The 15,577-nt window shown below is 41.3% G+C and overlaps 1 protein-coding gene across 1 annotated transcript; it reads left to right on the forward strand.

Moving 5' to 3' along the window:
• Nucleotides 1-8,236: 8,236 nt before the first annotated feature.
• On the forward strand, nt 8,237-12,313 carry SFRP2 (secreted frizzled related protein 2). The gene is made up of 3 exons (XM_054030225.1): nt 8,237-8,923; nt 10,245-10,325; nt 11,755-12,313. The coding sequence occupies exons 1-3, from the start codon at nt 8,425-8,427 to the stop codon at nt 12,057-12,059; spliced, it is 885 nt and encodes a 294-aa protein (XP_053886200.1). The 5' UTR covers nt 8,237-8,424; the 3' UTR covers nt 12,060-12,313.
• Nucleotides 12,314-15,577: the final 3,264 nt, after the last annotated feature.

The raw sequence follows: 15,577 nt of genomic DNA on the forward strand, positions 1-15,577 counted from the left end.
CTTATGATCTAAAGTGGCTTAAATGCTTATGCTACTTTAAGGATTTCATGTGGCTTAACTGCGTATGCCATTTTATGAATTTATGGAAGCTTAAAAGCTTATGCTTCCTTTTAAAAACAATAATAAAGTGGCTTAAAAGATTATGACATTTTAAGGATGTTTTCTTCTTTTTCTTCCTGCTTGTCTTTAAAAAAAAAAATCTAGCATATTTTTTCTTTCATTTCCTAATGTAACAGTAAGGTTGTACATTTAAAATAAAAATCACTAAAGTGCAAAAGCTAAGAGTCCTAAAACAGCATGAATTTATCCACACTGTTTCTATAGAGGATTTTTCTATTCCTCATTTTGTTTGATAAATAATAATGTGACCTTTCATAAAATATTCAGAATATACTGCAAAACTGAAAATGCTACTGTAGGAGGCCATTTCCTGATTATTGTTGTTTGAAACATGCAACCTTTGAATTATATCATCATACTAGACAGATCAATCCATCGATCAATAAATCAATTGATTTGGGTTTGCTTTGACAAAATACTTTCAAATTAGCTCATTGCATTTTGGGAGCCAGAGCAGCACAGTGGGCCCACTTTTTATGCTGAGCATGTCCTCGGGATTTACACTCAAAAGATTTTCCTGGAGAAACTCAAATTCCATCTGTTGCCTCTACCACAAATCGCCTTTATTTTATTTACTTTACTCTCTTGACGCTCTTATCTGGTGGCAATAAATTCCCACTAGAGTGGAACACCAACTTAGCCAGTGACCCCAGACAGACAATAGAGCAGGTCCTTGCAGACACTCTCAACTGATTTCTGAGCTGCTCGCTCTCTCTTTCTCGATTGCTTCGTTTGTGCCAGGTTTTATTCAAGAGTTCCGACTATGTGCAATTAGGAGATTCTTCATTTAAAGGGACCTCATGGGGGCTGCAACAGATCAGTGGAGCAATAAATTACTGGGGCTTCAGAAGCAGAAGAAGACTGGAAGACAAGGGGGTGGGGTGGGAGGTGAAAGGGTATATACAATCGCCTGGAATCTCAGAAGCTGACTCCAAGGTAAAGAAATTACTAGCCTTGTAAATCTCAGCACTTGGGTAATGATGGGTATAACAGAAGCTGCAAAACATATAAATTAACTTTGGGATGCTGGAACCAAGAGGTGTACGGTGGAATAATCGGCATCCTCATAAAAACAACAGGAAAAGAAATGCCAGCCATTTACTACCATTATGTTAGAGTTTGAGCAGAAAAACCAAACGACCCGCGTTTTTACAAAGCAGTTGTTCTAATGTCCCTAGGAGGGCTTCTTCGTCCCTTCGACTGCGCACGTTTACAAATCAGAGTAGCCAATAAAGGCGAGCTCCAGGAAGCTGGAAGGAGCGTATGCTGCCTTGGAGCAAAGCCTATGAGATGCTGAACTGGTGCTCGCGTTAACAAAGTTAAAAGATCATTCCTGGCGAAGACGAAAATAAGCCAAAGCCTGCAAAATGGACACGCGAGGAGGCTCTACTCTTTCGTTTCTGGCTTCTGTAGTAAATTACAATGTTATCCCCTTTTAAAGGAACATGATGTGAAATGGGGTTTAAACAGAGTTCAAGCGAATTGATATACATCTGAACCTTTTAACGAGGAACCAAGCTGCCACATAAATACACTAGCATAATATCACCAATCAATGATAAGGTGATTGTTCGCTACGTGCACTTTTTCAGGGCTACCTTGCCCTGGGATGGATATTCGCCAAGGCTCGTTGTTTGCACATGGAGATCGTCCTTTGGCTTTGTTCACGCTCAGGATTGTTGCAGGCTCTAGACAACTGCCTCTCGTTGAGAGGAACACAAGTGACCCACCCTTTCTGTAAGGCCGCGCTGTTTCCACGCAGCGTTGGAAGAGAGAAATTCCCTCCGCCTGTAATAAAGGGTTAAATCAAAGCTTGCTTGGCGAGTCAAAGAAGGACTTAGATTTACTCGAGTATGAAGTGGGGTCTAACGTGTTAAGTACGTGGGAAAATGCAGCCAAGGGCCATAAATATCTCATTAGTTTCATTTCCAATTAACCGTGAAACAGCAGCTGTTTATTGGAGTGAACGCGTGCAGCAGGGGGATCCTAGTGCTGAGTCCCCTCGGGCCATGGATGAGACTGGAGAGCAGGAAGAGTCTGTCTGACACGGACACCACTGGCTGTAGCTAGAGCAGTTACTTCACTTCCCCTTCTAGCACCTTGTTCCCTTCCTCTTGATGCCCTCTCCGCTCTCCTCCTCCACTTCAGAATCACTTCCCGTTCACTGCACCAGCCCCCTCTCTCCCTCCTTCACACTATACCGCTAGTAATTAACTCCTCACTGCATTTCCCCCGCCCCTCATTCACATCCAAATATAGCACTCCTGAGAAAGCAAACTGGTGGCAAGAGCATGTGAGGGTTTTGAAAGACTCTGACAGCAGCCTTTCCACCCCTTCTGCCAATAGATGCTTTTGGTGTAAATGGACCAAAGAAGGATTTTTCTTTATGGATTTTTAATACAAAGTGTTTATGTGGCTAATAAATTATCTGGAAAGTGGTTGAAATTGAGATGTCCGTCCCCCCCCGCCCCCCCCCCCCCCAAAAAAAAAGCTGTACTCAAAAGTGTGTGTGAATATTGCTTTTTCATTCTCTACAAATCCAGTAAATTCAGCCTCTCCGGAATAGGCAAACACGACTCCGTTAATCTACTATTCCACAGTTTGGGAACATGAGTTTTGCCATTGACTTCAGAAGCAAACTAATCTTCCACTCTAGGAACAACAAATCCAGCTTTTAAAACAGAATTAAGTCTCAAACCACACACTCAAGAGCTCATCACAAATCTGGACTCGGCCCATTTCTGTACAATTTGACATGTGGCACATTCACATTCCTTTTATGGGCGTGCAGCTTTTACAGCTCTTCCTTGAGCTTTTGAATTTCTTTACAGAGATATTCAGAAATTCTATTTTTCTTAGGGGAAAAAATGCTATTAACATTGGGGGAAATGTATTGCATCAAGGCTGCAGCCATTTAGCTTCACTCCAAATTACCTTAAGCACAATTTTGGTAACACCTCCTTGCCAAAAATACCTTACAGTTTAGTCACACAATTGCAGTGATGCATTTATAGCCACAGACCTAAATTTTCAAAAGTGACTAAGAATTTGGGGTGCCCAAATTGAGACCCCTTAAAGGGGCCTAATTTTCAGAAAGTGCTGAATACCTGCCTTCTGAAAATCAGGCCCCTTTAATAGGTCTCAAGGCACTCAAGATTACTAGTCACTTTTGCAGATGTAGGCCTCCGTGTTTTACTTGAAGGTATTCGCTTTATTTAAACAAATGCATTGCCAAAGCTCTGGTGTGAACTGTGTAGATAAAATTTAACACAATAATGTGTTGTTAGTTTCTTTGTAGTCTACAAAGTAATAAATACAAAGACACAATCAACTAGAACACTAGTTGGAAAGTTATATCACTACTGTTGTTTTTCACAAACCTGTAATGCCTTCCAGAGTTATGCTAAAGTCTTGCATGCTAATCCAGGTGGTGCATGTCAGTACTGTGTTTAAGCTATAAAATGTATGCACTGACAGTCCTGGAACATAACTTCACTTAGGAAGGGTTGAAACACAATACCAATTTTAAACAGTTAGAGTCTCATTCCAAATCCAATCCTGTTCTTAACCCAAATCATTTCATGAAAATCAACCAGAGCCAGACCGATTAAGAAGAGGTTGAGAAGTCTCTTCACCAGAAGCTGTAATTCAATATGTCAAACTTCCTAGGTATCTCTGCAAAAAGGACAAGCATCTCAGAGAGCAGGCCCCCGTGACTTAACTCCTAGTCAGTCTATTTCTAAACAAAGTTCTCATTCTCCTAGACTATTTTAAACAGCAACCTCTTGCTCTTTGTCTCTCTCTCTCTCTCTCTCTCTCTCTCTCACACACACACACACACACACACACACACACACACACACACACACACACACACACCCTGTAAAACTGATCTTGCAATTTGTGTCCCACTCAGAGAGAATATTTCATATCAAAATATCTTGACCCAGAGCTAATTCACGAGTTTCCAGTTTCAGCAAAGCTTTCTGATGTGCAAGAGTAATGATAGAGAATACAGGCATTTAAGCCTGCAGTTTAGGAAAGTAATACCAGAGTTTACAATCACAAGGACCAACCCTCAACCTTTCAATCTAAAGCACCCCAACATTTTCTATTAAAAGGATCAGCATGAGGAACATAAATATTGCTTGGTGCTGGGGGTTTTAAAATGTCATCTCACATTTACAGGAGACTGGTTCTCCAAGTCTGGTTTTAAAATGCTATTCTATTATCAAATCTAATCTAAAGTCAAGGCTCTAATCCTTGAAAAGCACAGTATGGTCCCCATCCTTTCCCTATTGAAGAGAATGGCAAAAATCTCATTGACTTAAATGATTGGAGGATCTTCTCCTACAATTTTATCCTCTTTGTTAGGAAACAGCTCCTCCTCTTGACCTACAGACAGTCTGAGCTTCATTCCCCACTGTCTTGCAAATGACTGATTACACAGCCTGCACCTATGAAAAGAGTGCATATGAGAGGAGAATTATGGTTTGGTCATGTTTCAGATCCACTTTGCACAAGTGTAAATGACAACCCAAGATGGAAGGCAGTGGCAAATGAAGCCCTCTAAATTATAAAACTACACAAAGTAATCAGAGGTCAGTAGTGCTAGTCAAATGTAGTGTTAGACCCTACTCTCCCAGTGAACTCACTATGCGTTTTGCTATTGACTCCAGTGGGAGCAGGACAGGGCCCTGAAATTAGATATCTTGTGGAAAAAAAAGAATCTGAAATATCTTATATTGCTCTCTAAGAGACTAGACAAAAAGCCTTCAATCCAGATACCACAATTAGTCTGAAGAACGCATTGCCACACAGAATACTATTGAGGTCAAAAGCTTAGTAGATTTCAAAAAAAGGATAGATATTAATATCGATAACAAGAATATCTAGAGTTATAGAATAGCTTTTTTAAAGAAAGCATTTCAGAAAGGATATAACCCTTCATGTTACAGGATGTAAACCAAGAAGGGAGTGAGGAAGAAACTTTCCCTGTTATCATTCCATAACTTCCTATTGTGAGGTTTCTTGCACCTTCCTCGGACAGGATTGGTGTGGCCACATTCAGAGACTGGCCACTGGACTAGATGGACCACAGGTCTGACCCAGTATGGCAACTCCCATATTCTGCAGGGGGGATACAATAGTGAGCCACTCTAGGAGTATGGCCCAGCCTGCAGTCCCTGAGCACCCAGAACTCCCAGTGACTTCTACAAATTGACTGATGCATTGGAAAATCTGTTTTATCAAGTCCTTGGTCAGATAATGTATACAAAAGGTGACTTCTTGGTTCATGTTCAGTTACACGGTGATGAATGCACAATGGTATAATACACCCTTACAGATATTCTATTTGCACTCTGCTTAACAAAACATGAACAAAGAAAATGACCCCCAAGATTTCTGAAACCTCAGTCAGCTAGCTAAATGTAGATGCATTACAAGATATATTCGTAATTTGCCACCCTCATGATTTCCAAGTCAAGCATCTAATACCAAATCTATAAGGAGATATTTAACGGTACCTTCAAATAGCAATGTTGTCATAAATAATTTTACTAAATCTCAGAGATTTGCAATTGCAAATAACAAAGAAGCCGTGTTGTGAATGAGATCCCAATGCCTCCTCCATTGGTTTTTGCCCTTGTAAATCAATGCAATATCCAATCCTGTAAGTATGTTTCTAGATGAAGACAGATGGTTAGAAAGCAACATACATACATTTTGTTCTCCCTATAGAACAATTCATTGTTTACCCTCGGCAAAGTTTTTACAGTTAATATTTCAAAGACAATCTAATTCTTGCAACTGGGCAAAAGACTGAGGTGCCAGTTTCTCATTGATGAAATACAACAGTGAGGTGGGGACAGCACAAAAGGGGGTGAACCTCCAGGCTTGATTCTGAAGTCAATGGCAAAATTCTCACTAACTGTAATGTGCCCTCTCTCCGCTGAAAGGGGAAGTAGGGTACTCTCTCCCAGCTCCCCTTACTGGTCGAGGTGAGTGCAAACTGAACAGCATGATTAGAGGGCAAGGGTTGAAAGGAGGTCTGAAATTATAAGCATTCTCTCCCAGTTTTGAACTATGTATTTCCAGACTCAGATTGCTCCCTCTCCATTAATTAGAAGAAAGGTTCAGTAATGAAAAACCTTCTTTAGAGTATGGATCAGTTACATAGACATATGACAGCTTAGTAGGGCAAGTAGCTCAGATTCAAAGAGGCCTCCCTATCGGGAAGGTAAAAGACCTGTTATCATATACCTCAGACTAGGATGTGTGGTGGGGGAGACAGCCTTCTTTGTCAAAGTCTCCTTGCTGTAAAAGACAGGCACTAAACCCCAAACCGGCTTAATCTCTAAAGCACATTTTGTGTGGCACCACGCCACCTCACCTTCTTCCCACTCACCACTTCTACCTGCATGTCATGCAATGAACAGAACTGGTCTCCCGTGCTTGGAGGCGAGAAGGCAAGGGGAGCTCATGAAGTCACAGCATCATCAGCAAAAATTTCCTATGGTTTCACTTGGGTGAGAAGAAAAGGATGCAACTAAAACAGAAACAGGTTACAGAAACCTTGAGAGAACCACCAACCATGCAGTACTTTATCACACCACCAGGGGCACTGCTCCTGGTGTCTAGCTCAGAACTAAGCTGCACTATTACATCCATTTTTAGGGGAACACCGCATTGTACAATTATTTCCCCCGTTTGATCACTAAGTATTCACAAACAGAAGTATTGGGAGCATAAGCTTTCGTGGGTAAGAACCTCACTTCTTCAGATGCAAGAGATGACTTGCATCTGAAGAAGTGAGGTTCTTTACCACAAAAGCTTATGCTCCCAGTACTTCTGTTAGTCTCAAAGGTGCCACAGGACCCTCTGTTGCTTTTTACAGATTCAGACTAACACGGCTACCCCTCTGATACTTAAGTATTCACAGATTCCCATCGTTCATTTGGTTTTTTCTGTACTTTCTCTTGAAAAGGGGTTGATTTTTCTTACTCTATGGTGGGAACGGGTATAATTAATTTAATTTTGTCGTTTTTCCCCCTGAATCCTGGCAACTATTGAGCCACATTTTTATTTTTATTTTAATTGTGTAAATTAATTTGCGCATTAGATTGGACGGGGTAGAGAGGCTTTGGGCGCTTATAAATGTGTAAGTTTGAGCAATAAATAATTACTATAAGGCAAAAAAATAGCATGCAAAAGTCCTTTCTGTGATACTAATGAATAAAGATTGATCCCTGCTATTAAAAGAAGATTGAAATCCTCTGGAGTCAGTTAATGCAGTACAGTCAAACTGCTGAGCTAGCGGCAGTTTTTACCCACTTCGCTATGAGAATTGGAGACAGGTTAACCATTAATTAGTCTCTGAGCGTTTTTCATTGTGATTTTTATACTCCAGATACACAATTAAAGCTGATTTTTTTTTCTTTATTGAAACTAGCATCAGGGGAAAAATCCTTAAGATGTGTGTGTGTGTACTAATCACCAAACGGACTACTTAAAATAAGGTCCAGGGGAAGTAAAGACTGTGAAATAGCTACACTTCGGTGCAGTGCTGCGAATCCAGTTCTAACGCCAGTTTTAAAAAAATACCCCTCTTGCAACAAATTCGAAGGAATTAGAAACAGGTCAGAGGTGAAGAGACTCAGTTGGGGTCAAACTCACAGAAAACAAACAAGTCTCTCCTGATGCGTTCCGCTGGAGAAGGAAGTACCAGCCCAGCGTGGTAACTGAGTAAAGGAGACTATTAGGAAACAGACCAGCATCTTCAATTGAAGGGGAAGAGGAAGAGTTCTATTTGCAATAGCTTTATTAACTGCAAAGCTCACCTTTAAAACTAAGCCACAACCTTAAAGCAGCTCTCTCTATTTGCCTGAACAATGAGCTCCTAAGTCTTTTGTGCTCTTTGTTCAGAGTTTTTTTAAAAAAAAAAAAAAACATGCATTGTAACATTTCTTTTAAGGATTGCCTGCCAAAAGCGAATCCCCTAAGGAAAACCAGACCAAGAAAGTAGTGACCAATCCTTTTCGGATTATTGTCAGAAGGCTCCTCCCAGCCCCTTCAATTTGCATAAAAAAATCCAGAAAACTCTTGTTTGCCCAGCATCTTGATCAGTTTGTCCACCCCTGTCTAACAGTCAGAGCCTGAGCCTCCTGGAAAGCTGCATGTAGCCTAAGGGGAACTGAGAGTTTCTCTCTCTGGGCTACAGCCTGTTTTCTGCCTTTGTAAGAAACTGGAAGCCTCGCTGGGGCGTTTTTTTTCACCCCCGTTTTAGAGTGTGAGTCACCAACCATGTACCAGGGATACTGGTCTCTGTTCCTGATCTTTATCGCCTCCCACTGCATAGGGTCCGTCAGAGGGCTCTTTCTTTTTGGCCAGCCCGAGTTCTCATACAAGAGGTCCAACTGCAAACCTATCCCCGCCTCCCTGTTGTTGTGCCGCGGTATCGAGTACCCAAACATGAGGCTGCCCAATCTGCTGGGGCATGAAACTATCCAGGAGGTTCTGGAGCAGGCTGGAGCCTGGATCCCTCTAGTTCAGAAGCAGTGCCACCCGGACACCAGAAAGTTCCTGTGCTCGCTCTTTGCACCCGTCTGCATTGATGACCTGGATGAGACCATTCAGCCTTGCCATTCGCTCTGTGAGCAGGTGAAGGACAGTTGCGCCCCAGTTATGTCTGCCTTCGGCTTCCCCTGGCCTGATATGCTGGATTGCAGCCGCTTCCCCCAGGACAACGACCTATGCATTCCCCCGGCTAGCAGCGACCACGTCCTCCCTACCCCCAGAGAAGGTAAGAATGATTCTGCTGCAGCTTCCTGCGATCTTGGGCATTATTATTTCAATGAAGGGTTAATGGATTTCCCCGCATATTGTAATGGCTCAAGAACCATAGCATCCCCTATACTCTGCAACACATGCCAGGGGCTATGGAGTCATCTGGGTTGCAGTTGTAGGTCCTATGGGAGAGGGAATATTAACTTTTAAAGCAGCCGAAAATGAATTGTTTCCTGCTGTGAACAGGTTTTAAACAGTGACCAAAGTTAAGAACTACAGAAGGTTGTTTTACACCTTTATTTACCATGTTAGTTTGTTGTAGGGTTGCTAAAAAGAGCGCGCTAGATAATGGAACTGAAAAAATGCCAACATTTTTGATTGATCAGCAAAGCATGGACGTGAAAAGTCCATCAATCGACAGTTATTACGAATGAAGAATGCCTCTTCCATTGGTACCCGCTTTTTGTGTGGGGGCTGGTTTTAATTAGCTGGAGAAGATCATGCAAAAGGAGAATTTCGCTAGTTATAAAAGGGGTGGGCGGGTGAGAGGGAGTTGCTATAGAAAGGGAACCTCGTGCGCTTGATACTCTTTCACAAAAACCCCCAGTGTGCCTGCCTTGATTTTTGTTCCTCGTGGGAGGGAAAGGGGGCTCCTTCATCCTTTTCAGGGGATTCAACAGGAACTTCTTTTCAAGCCCCTGCTTCATTCTAGGCAGATCTTAAATCAATTGCAAAGTTGCTTAGCAATCTTTTCTGACATGATGCAGCGTGACTTTCCAATCCTCTTGAGGTTAGATGGGTAATTCACTGGAAATGTTTTGCATTTTTCGAACATTTTCCCAACCCAAGCGATAAACAAATCAACGCGGTAGAAATGCTTTTATTCCTATCGCTTTTAGTGGGAACTGTGGTGGTTTTGCGATTTTACTTTGATGCCCTGGCTCTTTGCTGCTGTGCATTTCACAAATCTTCCTCTCCTTTTTGAAAAAGGAAGGACTTTGACCGGAACGTGATCTATATTATTACCATAGCTGAAAGAATACGCACACTTCACCGCTCATTCCTGTTTTAATGAAAATCCCTCTTTTCTTAGAAATAAAAAAAACAAAATAGTTCGTTTAGAGAGATTATGTTAACGAAGCAACCTCTGTGTGATCAGTTCTGGTGTCATCTAGGCAATGAAAGGTAAGTCAGAATTTAGTTAAAGGCAGCTGTGAGAATTCTATCAAGGGCACATACCAGTTGGTAGAAAATCTCGATTCGCTTCGATGTTCCCAAACGCCACCTGCTGTTTCTTTTTAACCAAACCTGCTGAAAGCTGCTTCTTACATTTCCAGCACCAAAGGTCTGCGATGCCTGCAAAAACAAGAACGAAGATGACAACGATATCGTGGAAAATCTTTGCAAAAATGACTTTGGTAAGTGGAAAAAGCCCCCTGGTTACAATTCCAGGACTGGGGTCCGCTCCTGTATTGATCAGGTTAAACTCTCATAGCAGGCAATGGGATTTCTGCTAGAGTAAGGACTCCAGTCAGGATTTAGCCTTATCTGCAAATCAAACGAAACTCAGTCCTTCCAAGATACTGTGTCAGAAGGCTTCCACCATGCAAATCTTAGTCCTCAGAGTGGACTAAAAAAAAGTGTTTTTAAGTCCTAGCAAAGTCAGATTTCTAGCAATTTCCTCCTCATCTCAAAAACCAACTAAATCGCCAACAATAAAGCTGTCTAGATGTTTAATATTCGTTTATATAGTGGACTCGGGCAAGTGGAGTAGTACAATGAACAAGAGCAATCTGTAGTCCAAAATTCTGTTCACGGGAAAAAGTGGAGGAAGGATTTCATATAGGGGTGCAGAAGAGAGATCCAAAACCCAGTCCCAAACATTTGTAAAGACTTTCATTGCAGATTAATAATGAGCCTCTACATACGATTTAACAGAGAAGGTGGTGCGTGGAGACTTATGTATATATACAAAACATGAAAATTCTGGGTTAGGATAGGAAAGCCCCTTTAACAGGGAGAACTGGGAACTGTACAAACTGGAACATGCTTATTTCAAGAGACTATTATAATAGGTCAATATTTATAATTGAAGGTGGACGTGTACTGTAAACCTCTAAAGTAATTCAAATGTGTCCTCAGAAACAAAGCCATTATGAGGACAATGTATTCATATAGCCTTTATTTATCCTAGCTTTGGACTGGCAAACAATGCCTGAGGTATTCAGCTAAAACCTTTTAGAGCTAAACACGTTGTGTAAGTCCTTAAAGAGCCTTGTATTTCCCTCTCCTAGTTATTTTATCAAATCAGATGCAGCTGTTAGAATAGATCACATGGAAGGAGAACTGACCTTTCAAACAGCAATACATGTGAAATATCATTTCCTTACAGGTTTACCTAAAAATCCTCTCCAGACTAATAAATTAAGTTTAAAGTTTTTAACCACAGAAAAGATCAGATTTCAAATTAGATTTAGATTCTTCCCCCTCCCTCCTTTTCAAATTCTAGGGTTTCAGTAAGAATGTCTAGTGCTGGGTTAAAAACTAGTGCATATTTAATGTACAAAATGTGCCCTCTCTGTGTTTGCAAATGTTAGGAAAACTAGAGAAAAGATGCATTTAGAAAAGACGAAGAAAAAAATCTTAAGGTTGATTCAAACTGAGATGACTTGCATGCACTTAGTGGCTTTAGAAAATGAGCCACCTGCTGCCCATTCTGTCAGCCCCTGACAGTTTAATTAGCAATAGAAGACCTCCCTCCCCAGGTCCCCTTTATGTGCACTAATGGGGAAAAAAAAACTCTCAATCTCTCTCATCCCACTTCTCCCTCCCCCCTCTCCCTATTAGCCCTGAAGATAAAAGTGAAGGAGATCACATACATCAATGGGGACACCAAGATCACCCCTGAAACAAAGAGCAAAACCATCTACAAGCTGAATGGGGTGACGGAAAGGGATCTGAGGAAGACAGTGCTCTGGCTCAAAGGTGGCCTGCAGTGTACCTGTGATGAGATGAATGACATAAATGCACCCTATTTAGTGATGGGACAAAGGCAGGCTGGGGAGCTGGTGATCACCTCCGTGAAGCGGTGGCAGAAAGGGCAGCGGGCATTCAAACGATTCTCCCGCAGCATCCGCAAACTGCAATGCTAATCACTTCTACTCTAGTCACTTTCACCCTAGTCACTTACACCAGATGCCCCAGTTCTGAGCTCTTCAAGCCTCTTGCACCTTCTTGTTTCAGCCTTTCTGAACCACAAGATATAGCAGGCATGGGAGACAATGGCTGTTTGTTTAAAATGAAGAGGAGGGGAAAACCCTCCCCTTCAAATTTTGTAAATATATTAAAACTGTAATAAAAATCATGAATATTTTTGTGAAGTATTAAAATATCTTGCTTAAAGCTAGTTTGTTTGTGTTTGGTTTGGTTTTTGCATAAGTGCAAATGTGACACTGGTCTCAAATTTTTCTTTTTCCTTCACATTGGGAAAGTTGATCAATTGATATCACCACCTTTCTCTATACACACATGTGTGTTTGTGTTTCTTTCTGATACACTCAGAAATGGCAACAAACATTTCTCCATTTTGTTGGCCTTGTAAATGGGGTCTGATTTTGTCCATGTATGAAATGGCATGCCATCTATTTTAACACTATAGAGGAGACCATTACAACTGCTACATGAGGTACATACGCATCAATAAAAGTAAGTTAACCATGTGCACATTGTATTTTCTACAAATCTGACCCCCCCAAAAAAAGTTTTGTAGCCTGATCTGAATATAGCTTTTAACTTTTTTAAACTTTGCAAATGTAATCATTTGTAGCCTAACTGTAATATACCGAATGATTAACCTGAGTTATAAAATATTGCTTTAACCAACCTTGTAAATATTCCAGATAAACATTATATTCTTGTATATAAACTTTACATCAGTTTATCAATTGTCTTCCTTTGGGGGCAGGAGGGGAGAGTTATTTCAATGAGTTTTGCAAATGAGAGAATTGAGAATCACCACCACAAACAGGTTTTTGTTATAATACAGCAAAACTTGCACCAAAGTCCCCAACTCCAATAAGTGAGAGAGAGAGAGAGAGAGAGAGAGAGAGAGAGAGAGAGAGAGCGCGCCCAATCCTGTGATTGGATCCATGTGGGTGGACTCTTACTTGAATTAATAGGACTCCACATAAACTTAAAGATTCACCCCTATCAGTTCTAAGATGTTTCTGTAGGACTTTTAAATGCCATTCTAAGATTAGCAGGGGTTTTTGCTGCTCCTTTGGGTGGCCACTTATGGCTTCACCATGTCTCCTAGGAAGACTTTGCTGTCTTGCTCTTCTTTTTTTTTTTTTTAAATGTATTTTTTTATTCTCCCCCTTCCCCCCAAATAAGAAGAGAACAAAAAAATGACAAAAAGAACAAAAAAGGAAAGGAAAGAGGGTAGGGAGGGGAAAGGAAAGTAGCATCTCAGGTCTGGTCTACACTACCGACTTATACTGATATAACTACATCTTTCAGGGTTGTGAAAAATCCACACGCCGAGGGACATAGTTATACCAACTTACCCCTCCCCCCACAGACAGCACTATGTTACTGGGAGAGCTTCTCCCACTGACATAGTTAAACCACCTCCCCAAAAGGTGATAGCTAAGCCAAAGGGAGAGAGCTCTCCCGTCGGTGTAGAGCATCTTCATGAAAATGTTACAGCAGCATAGCTGTGCTGATGCAGCATTTTAAGTGTTGACTTGCCCTCAGATTCCACCCACTAAGAATTAGTCAAAGATTTCCAAAAATTCAAAACAAAACAACTCTTTTCAAATTTGTCTGAGGGGAAGACTTCACACTTTATCGATATAGAGTTACAATGGCTTATCTATTTTTAAATGATCAGAATAAGGTTCATTTTCATACACATACAATTGAAAGAAAGAAGTATAAAAGGAACCGAAAGGCCTATGTGAAAATCCCTGTTAGTGCAGAATAATTAAGATTCTTTGTTTTGGGGTTTTATTTTATTTAAAATTTCCCAGGAATTTGTCAGCTTTTATTACTAAAATTAAAAAAAAAAGTGAAAATTGGTGCAAAAAATTAACTTCATGGTTTTCTTGGGTAAATATCAGGATTAATACTGGGAGCTTTGTCCGGCAGGAGAAGCAGACCAAGCTCTGTGACCTGGGTCTTCTCTCTGGGTGCATGTTTTAACCCTCTCTCAGGCAGTGCTGAAGGGCCCAGATATTCACAGGGGCTATCACTGGAGCCAGTACTCACAGGGGCAGCGATAGGAGAGGGCTAGGAAATACCCGGTGGGGTGCTTGACACTTGCGGGGCAGAGTGAAGGGGTTCTTGGTGGGGCAGGAGGCCAGTACTCACTGGACAGGGGGGTGACAGGTGCCCATACTTACAGGGTGCAACTGTTGCTGTACTGATTGGCAATGGTCTCGATGTTGCCACTCTGCATCACCATGATGTAGCAGTGGAGGAAGTTCAGGTCCATGCCAACCACCAACATGGCAGTTTCTGGTGCCTTCCACTCCCTGCAGACCTGTCGTAGCAGTGGTTGAGCAGTCTTGACTTCTGAGACCTGGTATCCTGCCAGTCTCACTGCCCCACTGCAGAGCAACAGCTACCCACCAGCAGTTACCCTGTTCGGTGCAGCCACACTCTGCTGTCTGGCAGGGACTCTACATGGAGGGACACTCTCCCCACCAGAGTCTGGACCAATACCCTGCTCTGGAAGGAGAGAGAACCACTTGGTATGTGTCATCTCTCGTTTCAGGGCAGGGAGTCAGGTGTGGGGGCACGGGGAAAAAATCAGTAAAAACAAAGAATGGGTTTTGTAAAACCCAAGACATTTTCAGTAAAAAACAAAACCAAAGGGCCTTAGAAATAATTAAAATGGTAAAATAAACAAAAAGCTGGTACTTCTATTTCATATATATTTTTATATACACTAATATTTTTATTTAGACAAGAAATAGCAACAAACATAATAGGATTTTTAAAAACAAAACATCACTGGGGTTAGCTAAGAGCTTAACTAGGAGACTATGTTAGCACCCATTCTTCCAAACAGTTACAGTGGGATGTGATTAAACGGTCATATTTTATCATATGTATCTTTAAATAATATAAATGGGCCTATTCCTCAAAGCTGCTGAACACCCAGTACTCCTATTGACTGCAGTGAGAATATTAGACTCTCAGGATCAGTCCCGGTCTTTTATTACTGACACAGAACAACATGCATATACCACACAATAATCAGTTTTTCAATGTGAAAACGAGAAAAGCAGCCCCATTACTTTCATGCATTCAGAATGATTTTTCCCTTGCAGCATACAAGGTTAAACCTTTTACTGTCTATTGCATAGAGCTTGTTTTGAACAGGATAAGATCCTGGGGCCCCATCCTGCATTCCTTGCATACTCAATACTTCCATTGAAGTCAACAATGCAGGACTGGCCCTTCACAGGAATATCTGCAGACAAACTTAAAAAGTAAGTGGCTCATACATTGCAGAAATTTTCTTACAGCTTTTCCTCTGAACATTTAGGGCTTCTCATGAAATAGGTCGGATCCTTTCTGTGCCTGACATTATTACTTGACTACCAACAATGGACTCAGCATTGTACAAACTCAACAATAAGCAGATGCCACACAGCTCTATCTA

This window comes from Malaclemys terrapin, chromosome 5 (assembly GCF_027887155.1).
Source record: "Malaclemys terrapin pileata isolate rMalTer1 chromosome 5, rMalTer1.hap1, whole genome shotgun sequence".
NCBI classification, from domain to species: Eukaryota; Metazoa; Chordata; order Testudines; family Emydidae; genus Malaclemys; species Malaclemys terrapin.